General features: G+C 37.7%; 1 protein-coding gene and 1 pseudogene across 2 annotated transcripts; one reads left to right on the top strand and one right to left on the bottom strand.

Moving 5' to 3' along the window:
* Nucleotides 1–2,867: 2,867 nt before the first annotated feature.
* LOC149038547 (fibrinogen-like protein A) lies at nt 2,868–6,227 on the top strand. The gene is made up of 4 exons (XM_089184114.1): nt 2,868–2,905; nt 3,447–3,711; nt 4,583–4,721; nt 4,824–6,227. Exons 1-4 carry the CDS (start codon nt 2,868–2,870, stop codon nt 5,438–5,440), a joined length of 1,059 nt encoding a protein of 352 aa, XP_089040240.1. The 3' UTR covers nt 5,441–6,227.
* LOC149038546 (endonuclease III-like protein 1) lies at nt 5,607–11,803 on the bottom strand (annotated as a pseudogene). Its single transcript, XR_016180249.1, has 4 exons — nt 11,587–11,803; nt 9,794–9,953; nt 8,782–9,045; nt 5,607–8,426 (listed from the first exon to the last, which is right to left on the bottom strand). The product of XR_016180249.1 is annotated as an endonuclease III-like protein 1 (transcript).
* Nucleotides 11,804–15,607: the final 3,804 nt, after the last annotated feature.

Here is a 15,607-nt window from a genome sequence, read left to right as displayed (position 1 = left end):
TCGTCAGTCTCCCTCATGTCTGCCATTATCAGTATTATCGTGAGCAGTCCTCCCCGATCTCGCCATGGAACGCTGATTTTGGCGGGAAAGTGATGTCACTCGACCAGCTGATTACGTAATTAGTCACAACAAAAAGCCGGAGATTTGCCGCAGAATAAAACTGATTCCCTATCAGGACATCCTCTCCATTGAATTTTCTTCACACTAAACCCAAAAGAACAAAGAATAGGCATCAACAAGAGAAGAGAAACTTTACAATCTCTTGTTTGGCATCAAATATCGTCTGATGAAATTTTACTGAAAATTTTGAGCTTAAGAAGATCGTGATTTAATGATGTTGACAAGAAGATTGCGCTGTTTTAAACCTTAGTTGCTACATGTTCGTCCGATTCAATTAAATAGTGACTGAAAAAAATAAGTTAAAAAAAGGCTAACTACACGAGATATAAATTTTTCCATCAATCTTCTATGGAGCTTTGATTTGTCTTTTCTCTTCCCCAGTGTCAACTCCAAAGGCCTTTGTCCGTCTCACTGTAAATAATTTATTATAGAGTTCAAAAGTCAAAATAGGTATTGTTTTCTTCCGTGTTAGGACGAGGCATTTGCACATATGTCTCACCCGGTAAATAATAAATAATTTATGCAAAGAGCTGTCTCACCTTATTTCTTCAAACTTTAATATAAAAGCACAATTTTTATTTATTTGTAAGTTTTTCCTTCTGAAAGTTTTTTTTTTATGCTGAGATTGCGTTTTAAGCGATGTTTAGTCGATCGGTAGGATGTTAGCGTCATTCCTGAAGGAACAGGACGAAGCATGCATCAAGCTCATGATTTGGAGTTTGCGTGCAGTTTGAAAGCAATCAGCATTTATTTCACAAGGATTCAAATTTAGGTTTAGCGTCCTTCAGCGCCTTTGTGTATTTATGTATAAAGAGAATATACCCCTTACAGACTATGCAATGCGTACGTTGCGGGTCAGTATTGTTCCGACTTAAATTCACTTTACGTGCGCTCTTTAGCGCCTTCGCGCATTTATAGATAAAGGTTAAAAATAAATACCCCAAACAGTCTCTACAATTCTTACATTGCTGGTCAGTACCTTTTCGCATCAGGACTTAAAATTTATACGTATATCTCGCCTGGCAAATACTTAATAATTTATGTAGAGGAGAGCTGACTCACGTTATTTCTTTAAATTTCAATAAAAGCAGAATCTTATTCATATTTAGTTTTTCTTTCGAAAATTTGTACGCTAAGCTTGCGTTTTGAACGATGTTTACCTGATCGCTTAAGTGTTATTCCTGAAAGTAGACAAAGTAAGGTCAGGACTTAAACTCTTCAGAGATTGATAAGAGGTTACATAACGCGCGGATTGCCTCAAAATGCTTTACCCTTTAACTCTTATAAGTGACTAACATGTAACTTCTCCCTATAACATCCATACATTACCCGCCAACATGTAATGAGAATACTCAAACTTATCATGTGGAAGTTAATGGTCTTGATCTTACACCAAACTCTCGTGACTTATTTCATAGGAAATGTGTAGCAGCTAGAGGGGAGAATTAACAATCAGATCTTGGGAGTTCAAGGGTCGTTAATATAGCTGCAAACTAAACCCACAATAAAGATTAGATAAAACCTTCATGTTGTGTCTATGTGGATGCAATCGGTTTTTATCTAATTTTATCTAGTTTTAATTAAGTTCTATCGTTATCCAGTTTCAAATTCTAGACTACTATTATTTAGTTTTGAATTCTAGACTACTATTATTTAGTTTTAGATTCTAGACTACTGAACCCAAGGGTAATTATTTGCAAGATAAAAGCACCACAAAACCCAGAAAACTGTTAAGTTAATTAATTCCATGGCAATTGAAAAAAGATAATGCTATAATTAGTGCACGAACTGATTCAGTCAGTGAACGAATGTCGTGAAATGTTATCAATGTCTTCCTCAGAAAACCTTGCACACTTACTTTCCCCCCTTAAACCGTCTAATCTTTCTTCAATAGAAATAGAAGAGAATCCTTACTGAGTGTTTCAAGTTTTGAAGCTGATCGAGCTTTTAATAATAAATGTTATTCACCAATCTCCTGCCAAGTTTCTAAAACCCTAACACATAAACAAACTGTGGATGAGAAATATTTTCACTCGTAAATTATTCATTTTCAAGTCGACGCACTAGCGACTAATTGAGGTCAAAGCTTCCTTATCACGACTTTATCTTGATCGTGAACTAATGCAAAAGGCGAGTGGAAGTAACTTGAAAACAATGCAGCGACTTTCTTTACTCTTCCATTCTCAGTTTCTCTTGTGCTGGAAGTTTACAACTCCCTCAGCTCAAAGTCTATCAGGAACGTCGAACCCTGGGCGGTTGTCTTGTTTAAGAAGATATGAACATCCTGAAAAAGGTAAAGCTTGACTTAAACACTTAATTTGCGCACTGCAAATAATGGTAAAAATAGATCTTGGACAACACAAAGATAGAAAACTTGACGTAGAACCAATGTGAACCGAGAAGATTTGTTGAGACTATTTATCTGAATAGTGGGGTTGAAGGTAATGTAATCGTGGTGCGCTGACTTTAATTCATCAGTTACAACACAAGCAAATTTTCGTATTTTAGCGAAAAACACTTTAATACCGAGTCGCGAGTCGAAGCAAAGCATTCAGTTATCTTTCTCTTAACGTGAGCTCGTTTCAAGCTGTAAAATTCAGCTTTTCGTGTCGTGCATTCCTCCCTGACATCGCTTTGCTTGTAGCTGTGATGGAATAAAGTTAATGGTAATGATGGAATTTTATTCACCTTCAAATGGAACTACTTCAAGATAACGTGTTGCAGACACGATCAAACTAGAGTAAACCATGGCCAACAAGGACGATGAGGATGAAAAGGAAGACCGGTGATCAAATTCACTGTGATAGAGCATAAAATCGTCTGATGAGTGGGAATCTTAATTATAGGGGTTTCCAGAATTAAGAACCAACAACTTTCAAGGCTTGTGTATTTTCTTGTTGCGTATCGAAGAGTTGCGAACAGCCTAAGATAGAACTGGCCGGAAATTTACGAAACTAAGACTGAGTAATTTTCGAAACATGAGAAAAATAATTCCATGTAAAGATATGTTAATATCTAAGCAATACTTTTCACTTCCTGTCGGTTTTCAGACGCAAAAACTCACACGGGATGTTACTGAGAACACAAGGAAAAGTTGTAAATCACGACCCGAGGGTGCATGATTACCAACGTTCCAAGTGCACTGACGCCTAAAAAAACGATAGAAAGTGCGCCTTCTCGCTTTTAAAAATGGAGCCCTGAGTTTACTTGTACAATGAACGATAGGCTTTCGATCAATCAAAGTGTTCCTAATATCTTATAAATTTTTACGATTTTCATCAAGTCGTTAATGTTCTCTTGATTTCTCTCTTTTTGTTTTATGTAAGATATATCTTGAAGAAAACTCTCATATATGACGATATGTTTGCATCTGTTCTAGGCTACACTCTGGTTAATCACGTGATTGCTACGCACACTGTCACGTGCCCGATAGACTGTACGTGGGAATGCCTACGGGATGCACGCTGTCGATCGTTTAATTATGCAAACTCAGGGAAAACATGTGAATTAAGTGACCAATCAAAAGCGACAGCCCCAAATGACTTTGTTTTAAGAAAAGGCATCACTTACTACGAGCCAACGACACAGATGGTGAGTCATAGAAATTTACAGATCAGTTAGAAACTTAATCATCAGTGCTAAACCTACCAAGCGCAGGAACCTTTGAGGTCTTCGGTTTTTCAAATTCCATCTTCTGAGCAAGGTGGTGTCAAAATCATATCGAGAGGTCAAATAAATGCCTTTATCTCAGAGAACAGTATGGCTGCCTAAAACTGAACATTTGTAAGACCTTCATTTCTAGCCCGAAACACAGTAAGTTGAAATGTGGTGGAACTCAGTGGGCGGGAGTACAATTCAGGCAGCAATCGGGGGAATGATTTGAAATTACAAGCAGGAATGAAAACTTTAATTTAAACATGCGCACATGAATAGATTCATATAGCAAAAGTTCAAGTCGGAAGTCTAAACGTTGTTAGAAATATCGAATGCTTAATGCACTTCAGATATTTTTCCATTTTGACTGGCTAACATTTGCTAAGTGCTCATAATTGGACAGGTGAAATCAAACAATTTGGACATGGAACAGCCAATCAAGCCGCAAATAAAAGCTGCTTTACTGATAAAAGAACCACTCATTCTCGAGAATTTTGTTATTGACATAATTGATGTCATAAAATGCCTATTTTCTAGAAGGAAATCTTGGGTAAATATAATTTGCTCAAATAGAGACAAAATCGTTGCTCGATAAACACCGGAAACGAAATTTGAAGGAAAACAGGAGAGGGAAAGATTCATTCCTACACAAAACTTTGAAAATATCAAACTTCTATACTCATTTTGAAAGAGAAACGTTAGCTCTAAGAACGAGAATATATTTCAACCTAATAAGGTATTGTCATGGTAAGTTTCGCCTTATAAAAGGATGAAAGTACGTTTAACCATTCTTCCCATTTTCACCCAGGGAGGAAATAGACCTGTTTGCACCTCGGCTTCATGTCAAAATGGTGGAACATGTGTTGACGCGTGTTGGAATCCCCGGATGTTCACGTGTGAATGTCGACAGGATTATAAAGGAGTGTATTGCGAAAAGCACAGCGGAGGTGGGTAACTCGTGACTGAATAGAAGAGAGGAACACTTAAATTTGCGATAATTTCCTTTCAGCAACAAGTCTCATATTATGTTTCCTTTGTTCCACGTACAGTGAGAAGCTGTCAGCAGCTGAAAACCCTGGGAGCGAATCACAATGGCATTTATAAAATCAACCCAGATGGTCGAGGGGTCATAAACGTGTACTGTGACCAAACCACAGATGGAGGTGGGTGGACTGTGGTTCAAAGACGTTCCCGTCCATACGAGCAAACCTTTGAACGAACGTGGGTAGAGTATCGAGTAGGCTTTGGCGACTTGTCCAAAGAATTCTGGCTTGGAAACGACAACTTGCACCGAATAGCCTCTTCCGACAGCATTCTTCGAATAGATCTGCACCGAACCAACGGCACAAAGGGATATGCCAAATATGGTGGGTTTCAGGTAGCTGACGAAACAGAAAAGTATCGATGCGACATGAGTTCGTACGAAGGAAACATCGGAAATGGGTTTTATGGAAATACAGATCCTAAATTGAACATCCGAGGGATGAAATTCGGCACACCAGACCAAGATAATGACAACTCCCTTGGAAAGTGTTTTCCTACTGGTGCATGGTGGGCAAACCAATGTGGCGAGGTTAATCTTAATGCAAAGGGTGGTCCATTCTGGCGTCCTTGGGCTCATAACCCTGACCTAAATCTCTCTGAGATGAAAGTAAGGCATAACTGAACAAAACTGCTGTAGTCACCATACGTCACCTTCAGGGATTCAAGGAACTTGACGAAGAGATCTGGGCACTAACTAATGTAGCCTTCATAGAATTTGCAATGGAAACTCAAGTTGTCATGTAACGCCCGGTGCTGCGTGGCGTTACGACCAAAAACAGCTGCGAAGGTGACTAAAATCCATTGATATATTATTAGCATAATAATACATTGACACATAATTTAGTCTAGCACTAGGTTTTAAATACCGACATGAAATCGCTTTCCTCAACTTGAAGTGAAATGTGAAACCTTTCCTTCCAATAGTGATGTTCCATTAGCACCCCACGAACAGATGTCACACATTATAAACAGACCATCATGTCTAATCCTTTTTCAAGATACCAAGAGACCAAAACAAAGTGAAGCGATCAAAAGCAAACCTTGAAGTCACAGGCCAACCACATGTTTCAAAAACTGTTATTTACAAATGGTCGGGTTTTATAGCCGTGTTAGTGAAAAAAAGCTTTTACTTTCTTGAAAATAAAAATCATAAAAAAGTGATTGTAAAATAAAGCCTTGGCAACTTCCCTGAACTTTTAAGCATTTCGTTATATCATGGTAATTTAATACCCCACGAATATGTAACAAGTGCGACGCCAATCGTTGCCATCGATTCTGGAAGTATGTACATACAAAAAGCACATTTCCTGAAGGACTGTTAAAACTATCCGTAAAAGAGGCCAGTATGTTTCTTTACAGACTTAGTTACCACAGTCGTTAGAGAAAGGCAAAATAAAAGTAATGCTTTCTGAATTGTTTTGAGGGGCGTCGGAATATTTTGGCTGCTAAATCCTCCGCGAACCTGATCTCCTCCCTTCAACGTATTGTCGAGCAAAAAAAAAGTTAGACAAAAAAAGAAAGTATTGTAAGTTAGATGTTCACGAATGGAAGAACTGAAAGATTTCACTCAACTCAAACGAAGTTCGGGGGAGCTTTCTATGACTTGAAAAAAAAAAAAAAAAAAAAAAAGGAAGGGGAGAGAGCCTCCTCTCCAGGGTTCTATCTGTTTTCCCTCAAGGTTCATGCTGGAGAGGACTGGGAAACAGGTTGACATCGCGATTTCACAATCAGCCTAGGGATTTAATCGATCGAGTTTAAAATCCCAACACCCACACCATCATTATACGACGACAAAAAAAACAAAAAAACAAAAAAAAAACGTCGGCAACACATTCTTAAAATCTCCCATTTCTAAAAGCAAACAAAATCTACAAATCAGTAACTATCAATGCTGTAGAAAATCGATTAATTCATATCCTTGACGTAATAAAACAAATTTCACGCATCTGAGATCGCCATTCTTTCCTTCAAAAGTAAAAAGATGTAAATACGTCTGGCTTCAGTGGCTTATAACCACGGCGAAGAAGACATATATTAAATTTCGATTCACAAATACTCCGAGATCAGTACTGTACAGATTGTCTATCATTGATTGCCGTTGTATTCTTGGGGTATAAATCTAACTTGAAGACTCCACACTAAGTTTCTTATACGTAAGTACCATTAGTGCCGATAAAGAGCTGTACAAGACAGTTTCTCTTATTGCCAAAATGATTTATTTGAGAGTAATAGTGCAGGCCTCACTGCACTCACCCTGTCGTCCATTAACATCAGTAGCGCGTACCAAGAAGTGGCACTTATTGCCGGGTGATAACTGAGTCAGAATGCAAGCCATAGGAAGCGTCAACGCCTTGACGACTCCAATCTTCTTCCACTGGTGAGGGTTCTCCGTTGTGCCGCCGTCCTAAAGGGCAAACAGTTGCTAGTTCATTATAGGCGCGCGTCTCTCCTCAAGAGCCATGTACCACGACAAAACGATACCGCTTGGAGCCACCGCTATGGAGACATTAGGTTTCGGAGGGGGGTCTCTCTCTTGCTGGAGATACTGGGGGATGTTGCCCTGAACTCGGCGGTAGACCCTGTTGGGCAGGCTGTTGGGGTCTTAAAGATAATTGTGAATAGCTTTGCAAGGCGAATAGCAAAGGATGAAAGGAGTTTGAGTAGCCAATCAGAGCACGCCTTCATTGCCATCCACCGTTTAAAGTATAAACTAATTTCTAAATCAAATTCAATGGCAGATCTCTCCCTTTAAGGAAGGGGTACCACTTATAAAAAATCTTTGACAAAAAAAGCACCTTGCTACCTAGGTCTCACAGTCTTTGATTTTGCTTCCATCTCCCCTTTTATCCATTGTATCATGAACCTATACATTTATTTTACACAGTTGGAACCAGTCTTGAGACATGGTTTGAGGACCAATGCTAACCTGGGCTCAGTTGTTGGAAGGCTGATTAGTGCTAACCCGGGGTAAAATTTTAATCCAGGTTTCCTTACTGCTTTGTTAAAAAGCCTTTTTTGGATAATTTTCTTTATTTTTTAAAAGGCATCCAATCATCAAATCGTAGACAAAACAAATTGTAATGAATTTTCTTCTATAGCTTTAACCCTATAACTCCCAAGATCTGATTATTAATTTCCTCCTCTACCTGCTTAACACTTCCTCGTAAATTAGTTGCGAGAATTAGATCAAGATAACAACTTCTACCTGATACAAATGAATATTCTCATTACCTGTCTGCTAGTTAGTGCATGGATATTGTAAGGAGAAGTTACATGTGAATCACCTGTGGGAGTTAAAAGGTTAAAATCTGATATGAGATTTCACACTAAACATGAGGTTAGCTGAACCCAGCTTTGAACAACGTGGCCCAAGGATAAAGACAAGGACAGCCTCAGTTAAAGTAAAACTCAATTCCCCCTTAGTGTCCTTTCCATCCTTTCTGGGTGAAAGTTTCTTCTTAGTTTCCTCCTCAGCTTTTCCTCTGCTCCTTCCTCGACCTTCAGGACAGATCTTGGAGTTAAGACAGAACTTGCACATTGGACTTACAGGAAGACATGTCTGTTGACCAAATCCAACCAACAATACATTCAGTTCATCCCACTCCTCTCTGAGAAAACAGAAACAGAATTCACTAATTTAGTATCTGAAACCATACACTTTAATTATTTAATTGTTGGTTATTGGTAAACAGCATATGATAGTCAAGGTTTGCTATGCATCTAGAGAACCTTCAATCTAGGTCTCAAAGTCCTTAAAAATTTCCTTTTTCCATTACAGTCCTTAAAAGTCAAGAAGGACCAAAAGCCTGTTTATTTCAGAATGTTTGTAAAATTTGTTTGGAACTTGCACAATATCTGGGTCTCTAAAACGCGGCAGTAAGTGAAAAGGCTTTGGCAGGGAAGGAGCAAAACAGCTGGTGAAGAGAATTTGCATAACTTGGTATCATTCAAAGTCACTTTTACCTTGGAAGCCAGCTTTCTACAGCAATTCTAGTTTCTTCCAGCAGTTTAGTAGGTTTTTTGACCCATCAGTCTGTTAGAAATTCTATGAACATGACTATCAACTCCAATTCCAGTCACTTGTCCCCAAGCCACGTTCATGGTAATATGCGCCATTTTTGGGCCCACACCTGGAAGTTTGACCAGCTCTTCTACTGTTGGTGGAATGTCTCCATTGTAATTCTCAGCACAAATTTTAGTGGCATTCTTGATGTACTCAGCTTTTTTCTACAATCAAAGCATAATTATAATAAGTACCCTGGGAAATACTCTATATTGTACCAAGCCATAGTTCACATTGGTAGGATAAGTTTAACCCTTTAACTCCCAAGATCTGATTCCTAATTCTCCCTTCTAGCTGCTACACATATCCTTGTAAATTAGTTACAAGAAGTTGTTGTTAGATCAAGACAACAATTTCTACCTGATAAGTTTGAATATTCTCATTACCTTTTTGCTGAATAATGTAAGGATATTATTAGGAGAAGTTTTATATTGATCACCTCTGGAAGTTAAAGGGTTACAAGTTAAAAATGGAGTTCAGTGTCATAGATTTTGAACCATTTTTGTTGCTTCTTTTTTTAATTTTAGACTTCTGCAGGTCATTTTTGCAACAAGGGGGAGGGAGGAAGGGGACTCAAAGGTTCTATGGAGGATATATAAACCAATCTTAACCCCTCTTTGTAAGTGAAAAAGTGACAAATGAAAATAATAAAACAACTTGGTATAACCCCCTTGATTCAGTAACATGCTAATATCAGATCCCCCTGAACCCTGTTTAACACGACTGATGATGAAAATATTATTATTAGTAGCTACTCTGAAAAGTCCTACTAGTAAGTTTAAAAAAAATGTTCACAACTTTTATTCAATAAGGGGAGAGAAGGCCTTCAGACTATTTTACAAGCTGCTTTAACTTCCTAGTGGGTTAATTCTGTCAAAATCAAGTTTCTCACTAACATAAAAATTTACTCACCATCCAGAAGCCAACAGGGTAGATAAGTTCACCAATTTGCTTGTTGATGTTATGAGAATGTTCTCTATTGTTAATCCATAAGCCTTTAACTTTTCCATTGCAGCAAAAGTAACTTGGTCTTTTGTTTGACTTGACAGCATGAGGGAGATAAGTACTTGATATCAGACTGTCAGCAAAAGTGATGAGAGATGAACCATTGATACTGGACTGTCTTAACCCTCTTTACCCTAAGAGTGACTGGCTTCTAATTTCTCCTGACAGTTTCACCCTTGCATCAAATACTTAAAATCATGAGAATAAAGTAAATGATGTCCAATTCTAGAAGCTCTTGATTGTCAAACAAATTCTCCTCGTAAATTCCAGATAGTATAAGCAGCATAGTCAATTAGTTTTTAATGTCTGTGATAGGACAATAGTAGAATTATACTAATATTTGTAAGCACCCTCTTTCTTCTGAACAAACTCTTCAGTTGAGTCTGATGATGTGGCAAGCTTAATCAGCAGACTTTGTTTTCTGATTAGAAGGGAAATTTCAACCCTATATGCAAGGTGAGATTTCTGACTGGCTACTCTTTAACCCTTTACACCCTAACATCAGTATGCATATTCTCCATACTGTTCTTTATACATTTTCTAAGGTGCTGACAAGGAGAATTTGTTTGCCAATCAAAAGGTTTCTTTCCTGATGACCATTTCCTTAATTCTCATGACCTTAATGTGTAATTCAGGAGTGATATTGTAGGGAGAAATTAGATGTTACTCATCCTTTGGGTTTAAAGGGTTAAATAAGAAATTTAAGAATGGTTGCTAGGATGAGGGTGTATCCTTACAACTTTTATTCCAGTAGCTCATACATGAAGATTTCTATTGTTGCAAGTGAGAAAAAAAGAAACCAAAATCATCACAAAAAATTTGACAAATAAACATCAGTAAGGCAAGATCTCTGAAAAAAGACTGGCCCAGTTGTCCAGGTTCTTATGAGGAGACCTCAACCTCATCCCAGGCTGCAGAGTATGACAGATCTTGACGCAATACAGTGATTTTAGCATGCAATTGACTTTTAAAAGGGAACTTGTGCATGCACTGCCATACTCTGCAAACTGATCCTCACCCACCTTAACCCTTAAGAGTGACTAACATCTAATTTCTCATTACTCTACAACCCTTGAACCCTTGAGAAAAAAGGAAATGATCACCAAGCAAAGAAGCTCCTGGTACACAAATTCTCCTTGTCATTACCTTAGGATATGAGAGGAGAACTGTATGAAGACTATGCATACTATAATGTTGGGGTGTAAAGGGTTAAACATATAGCTGTTGAACTATTTGTCATAATTTATCTTATAACTCAAATGAAAATTGGGATGCAATCAATTGCTGGGGGTAAATGAATGTGTTGACATTGACCAAGCAAAAAGTGGTATAATTTCTACACAGCCCCATTCTACATCATGCATTCAGTTCTTGGATAGAGAAAACAATGACAAAAACAATACATTGCCATTAGGAAAACAGATTTGTTTTACAACAGTATGGGGCTGTGCAGACATTTTACCCAAAACGTTTCTACCTCTCATAAATCAGCTTAGTTGTCTCTGAGGAGACCACTGTGTCGGATCTTCCCTTACCCCACCCCACTGGATTGCCAATTTCATCTCCTCTCACCTCTGGTGACTGGCTCTCATCAGGTGTCTTCTCGCATCCTTGTGAATCAACTGGGGCATCGCGTGTTTTTCTTATTTCACGAATATTAGCCAGCTACTCTCTCCAGTTAAGAGGCTGCCAAGTTGAACCTTGTGTTTGTGCCGTGGACGTGTCTGTTTTACGCTTTTTGGCTGCAACATCTTCAGTTTTCTTGTCGTCCCTAGACGAGTCTTCATGTCGCTTCTCGTATTCGATTTTGATGTGTCTTCTTGGTTCCTTTTGGTTCGTTGACAAAGCTGCGATTGCTTCTCTGGCCGCCGAGCGTGTTTGTCTTCCTTTTGAGGTGAAATACGGGGAAGCACTCATCCTGGAAATCCGTGAAAACGAACTGATCATATGTTTGAATCGTCAGTCTCCCCTGCATCTGCCTTTACCAGTACTAATGTGAACAGTCCTCCCCGTTCTCGCCATGGAACGCTAATTTTGGCGGAAAAGTGATGTCACTCGACCAGCTGATTACGTAATTAGTCACCACATAAAAGCCGGAGATTTGCCGAAAAATAAAACTATTTCCCTATTAGCACATCCTCTCCATTGAATTTTCTACACACTGAACCTAAAAGAGCAAAGAATAGGCGTCAACAAGAGAATAGAACTTTACAATCTCTTGTTGGGCATCAAATACCATCTGATGAAATTTTACTGAAAATTTTGAGCTTAAGAAGTGTTCATGATTGAAATTTACACGAACTTGAGTGGCAAACACGAGAATAATGAAACATCAAAATTTTACCTTATTAAAACAACAAACTCAATCAATGGTTTTAACAGATAACCCATGTCACTTGCCTTTAGATGGGGCGGTTTCAGATGAAATGAATGAGATTGGAAGGGAGTCCTCCTTAGATCATGATTTAATGATAATTGACAAGAAGATTGCGCTGTTTTAAACCTTAGTTTCTACATGTTCGTCCGATTCAGTTAAACAGGAACTGAAAAAAGTAAGTTAAAAAAAGGCTAACTACACGAGATATAAATTTTTCCATCAATCTTCTATGGCGCTTTGATTTGTCTTTTCTCTTCCCCAGTGTTAACTCCAAAGGTCTTTTTCCGTCTCGCTGTAAATAATTTATTATGGAGTTCAAAAGTCAAAATAGGTGTTGTTTTCTTCCGTTTTAGGATGAGGCATTTGCACATATGTCTCACCCGGTATATACTAAATAATTTATGTAGAGAGCTGTCTCACCTTATTTCTTCAAACTTTAATATAGAAGTACAATTTTTATTTATTTGTAAGTTTTTCCATCTGAAAGTTTTATTTATGCTAAGATTGCGTTTTAAGCGATGTTTAGTCGATCGGTAGGATGTTAATGTTACTCCTGAAGGAACAGGACGAATCATCAAGCTCATGATTTGGAGTTTGCGTGCAGTTTGGAAGCAATCAGTATTTATTTCACAAGGATTCAAATTTAGGTTTAGCGTCCTTTAGCGCCTTTGCGTATTTATGTATAAAGAGAATATACCCCTTACAGACTATACAATTCGTACGTTGCGGGTCAGTATTATTCCGATATTTATCCGATCGTAATAACGTTATTCCTGAACCCAAACAGGAAGAAGCACCAAGCTCAGGATGTAAACTTTTTATTGTTGAGAGGTTACGTAGCAGGTGAATAAAAGAGATTGTCTAATAAACTAACTTTTAACCTCAGTATGCTTAATATAGCTGGGAACTGGACGTGCAATAACGAACAGTTTCCCAAGGACCTTCATGTTTTGGTCCCCCGTCTGCTTGCTTTGATGTTTATTTTAAGTAGCGCCTTCGCGCATTTATAGATAAAGGTTAAAAATAAATACCCCAGTCTCTACAATTCTTACATTGCCGGTCAGTACCTTTTCGCATCGGGACTTCAAATTTATATGTATATCTCGCCTGGCAAATACTTAATAATTTATGTAGAGGAGAGCTGACTCACGTTCTTTCTTTAAATTTTAATAAAAGCAGAATTTCATTTATATGTAGTTTTTCTTTTGAAAATTTGTACGCTAAGCTTGCGTTTTGAACGATGTTTACCTGATCGCTTAAGTGTTATTCCTGAAAGTAGACAAAGTAAGGTCAGGACTTAAACTCTTTAGAGATTGATAAGAGGTTACTTTTAGTTTACCAAAAAGTTAGGTAAATTAACTTTTGACCTCAGTATGCTTCATAGAGCTGGCAACAAGACGTGCAATAACGAAGTTTCCCAAGGACCTTCATGTTTTGGCCCCCTGTTGGCTTGCTTTGATGTTAATTTAAAGTAGACTTGAATTCACGTTACGTGCGTTCTTTAGCGCCTTCGCACATTTATGTCTAAAGGTTAAAATAAATACCCTATACAGTCTCTACAATTCTTACATTGCGGGTCAGTACTTTTTCGCATCAGGACTTCAAATTTATTCGTATATCTCGCCTGGTAAGTACTTAATAATTCATGTAGATGAGAGCTGTCTCACGCTATTTCTTTAAATTTTAATAAAAGCGGAATTTTATTTATATGAAGTTTTTCTTTGGAAAATGTGTACACTGAGCTTTCGTTTTGAACGATGTTTACCTGATTGCTAAAGTGTTATTCCTGAAAGTAGACAAAGTAAGGTCAGGACTTAAACTCTTCAGAGATTGATAAGAGGTTACATAACGTGCATATGACATCAATATGCTTTACCCATTAACTCCCATAAGTGACTAACATGTAACTTCTCCCTGTAACATTCACGCGTTATCCAGCCAACATGTAATGACAATACTCAAACTCATCGAGTAGAAGTTTTAACTAGTATTGATTTTACACCAAATTCTCGTGACTTATTTACAAGGAAATGTGTAGCAGCTAGAGGGGAGAATTAACAATCAGATCTTGGGAGTTCAAGGGTCGTTAATACAGCTGCAAACTAAACCCACAATAAAGATCAGACAGGGCAAACCCTTCATGTTTTGTCTCTCTTTTTCAATATGGGTGAAAGTTTTTAACTAATTTTGTCTGGTTTTAAATTCTATCTTTACCTAGTTTTAAATTCTAGACATTCTACTCTTATCTGGTTTTAAATTCTAGACTACTGAACCCAAGGGTAATTATTTGCAGGATAAAAGCTCCACAAAACCCGGAAAACTGTTAAGCTAATTAATTCCATGGCAATTGAAAAGAAAAAAATGCTATAATTAGCGCACGAACTGGTTCAGTCAGTGAACCAATGTCGTGAAATGTTATCAATGTCTTCCTGAGAAAACCATTCTCACTTATTTTCCCCCCTTAAACCGTTTAATCTTTCTTTAATAGAAATAGAAGAGAATCCTTAACAAGTGTGTCAAATTTTGAAGTTGATCGAGCTTTTAATAATTAATGTTATTTGCCAGTCTCCTGCTAAGTTTCTAGACCCTAACACATAAACAAACTGTGGATAAGAATTATTTTCACTCGAAAATTATTCATTTTCAAGTCGTCGCACCAGCGACTAATTGAGGTCAAAGCTTCTTTATCACGACTTTATCTTGATCGTGAACGAATTTAAAAGCCGAGCGGATGTAACATGAAAACAAAGAATGCAGCGACTCACTTTACTCTTCCATTATCAGTTTCTCCTGTGCTGGAAGTTTACAACTCCCTCAGCTCAAAGTCTAACAGGAACGTCGAACCCTGGTCAGTTGTCTTGTTTAAGAAGATCTGAACATCCTGAAAAAGGTAAATCTTGACTTAAGAGAGAATTTTTCTGGAGACCGCGTGAAATCAAAAAAATGTGGCACATTTCTAGAAAAAGCCCTACCTTCATACTTCGCTCAAAGACACCTTAGGGTAAGTCTATAAACGTGGTATAATTTTTTTGTTCAGAACTGTTTTTATTTTCTAGAAAATCACCTAACACTGTATCGAGCCCCAACCGCCATAACAGTGGCCGAAATGAAGCCGACGAATAGGGCAACAAAAACGTTATTCTTCAAAAGCGCAAAAGAAAGCAAGTCTTTCCGAATATTATCTATTTGTATACGAGGTATTAAAAAATGATTTCAATCTAATAACGGGATTATTGACATAACTATGAATTATTGGCGAATATTTGAAAATCGCCAAAATTTGATTGATTAAAAATTTCATTTTGGAGCAGTTTTTCAATAAAAATTTTTCCTACTCGGTATAA

Source organism: Pocillopora damicornis, chromosome 10 (genome assembly GCF_964200805.1).
Source record: "Pocillopora damicornis chromosome 10, jaPocDami1.2, whole genome shotgun sequence".
NCBI lineage: Eukaryota > Metazoa > Cnidaria > Anthozoa > Scleractinia > Pocilloporidae > Pocillopora > Pocillopora damicornis.
The sequence above is the reverse complement of the archived record's forward strand: the minus strand, read 5'-3'. Positions and strand labels throughout refer to the sequence as shown.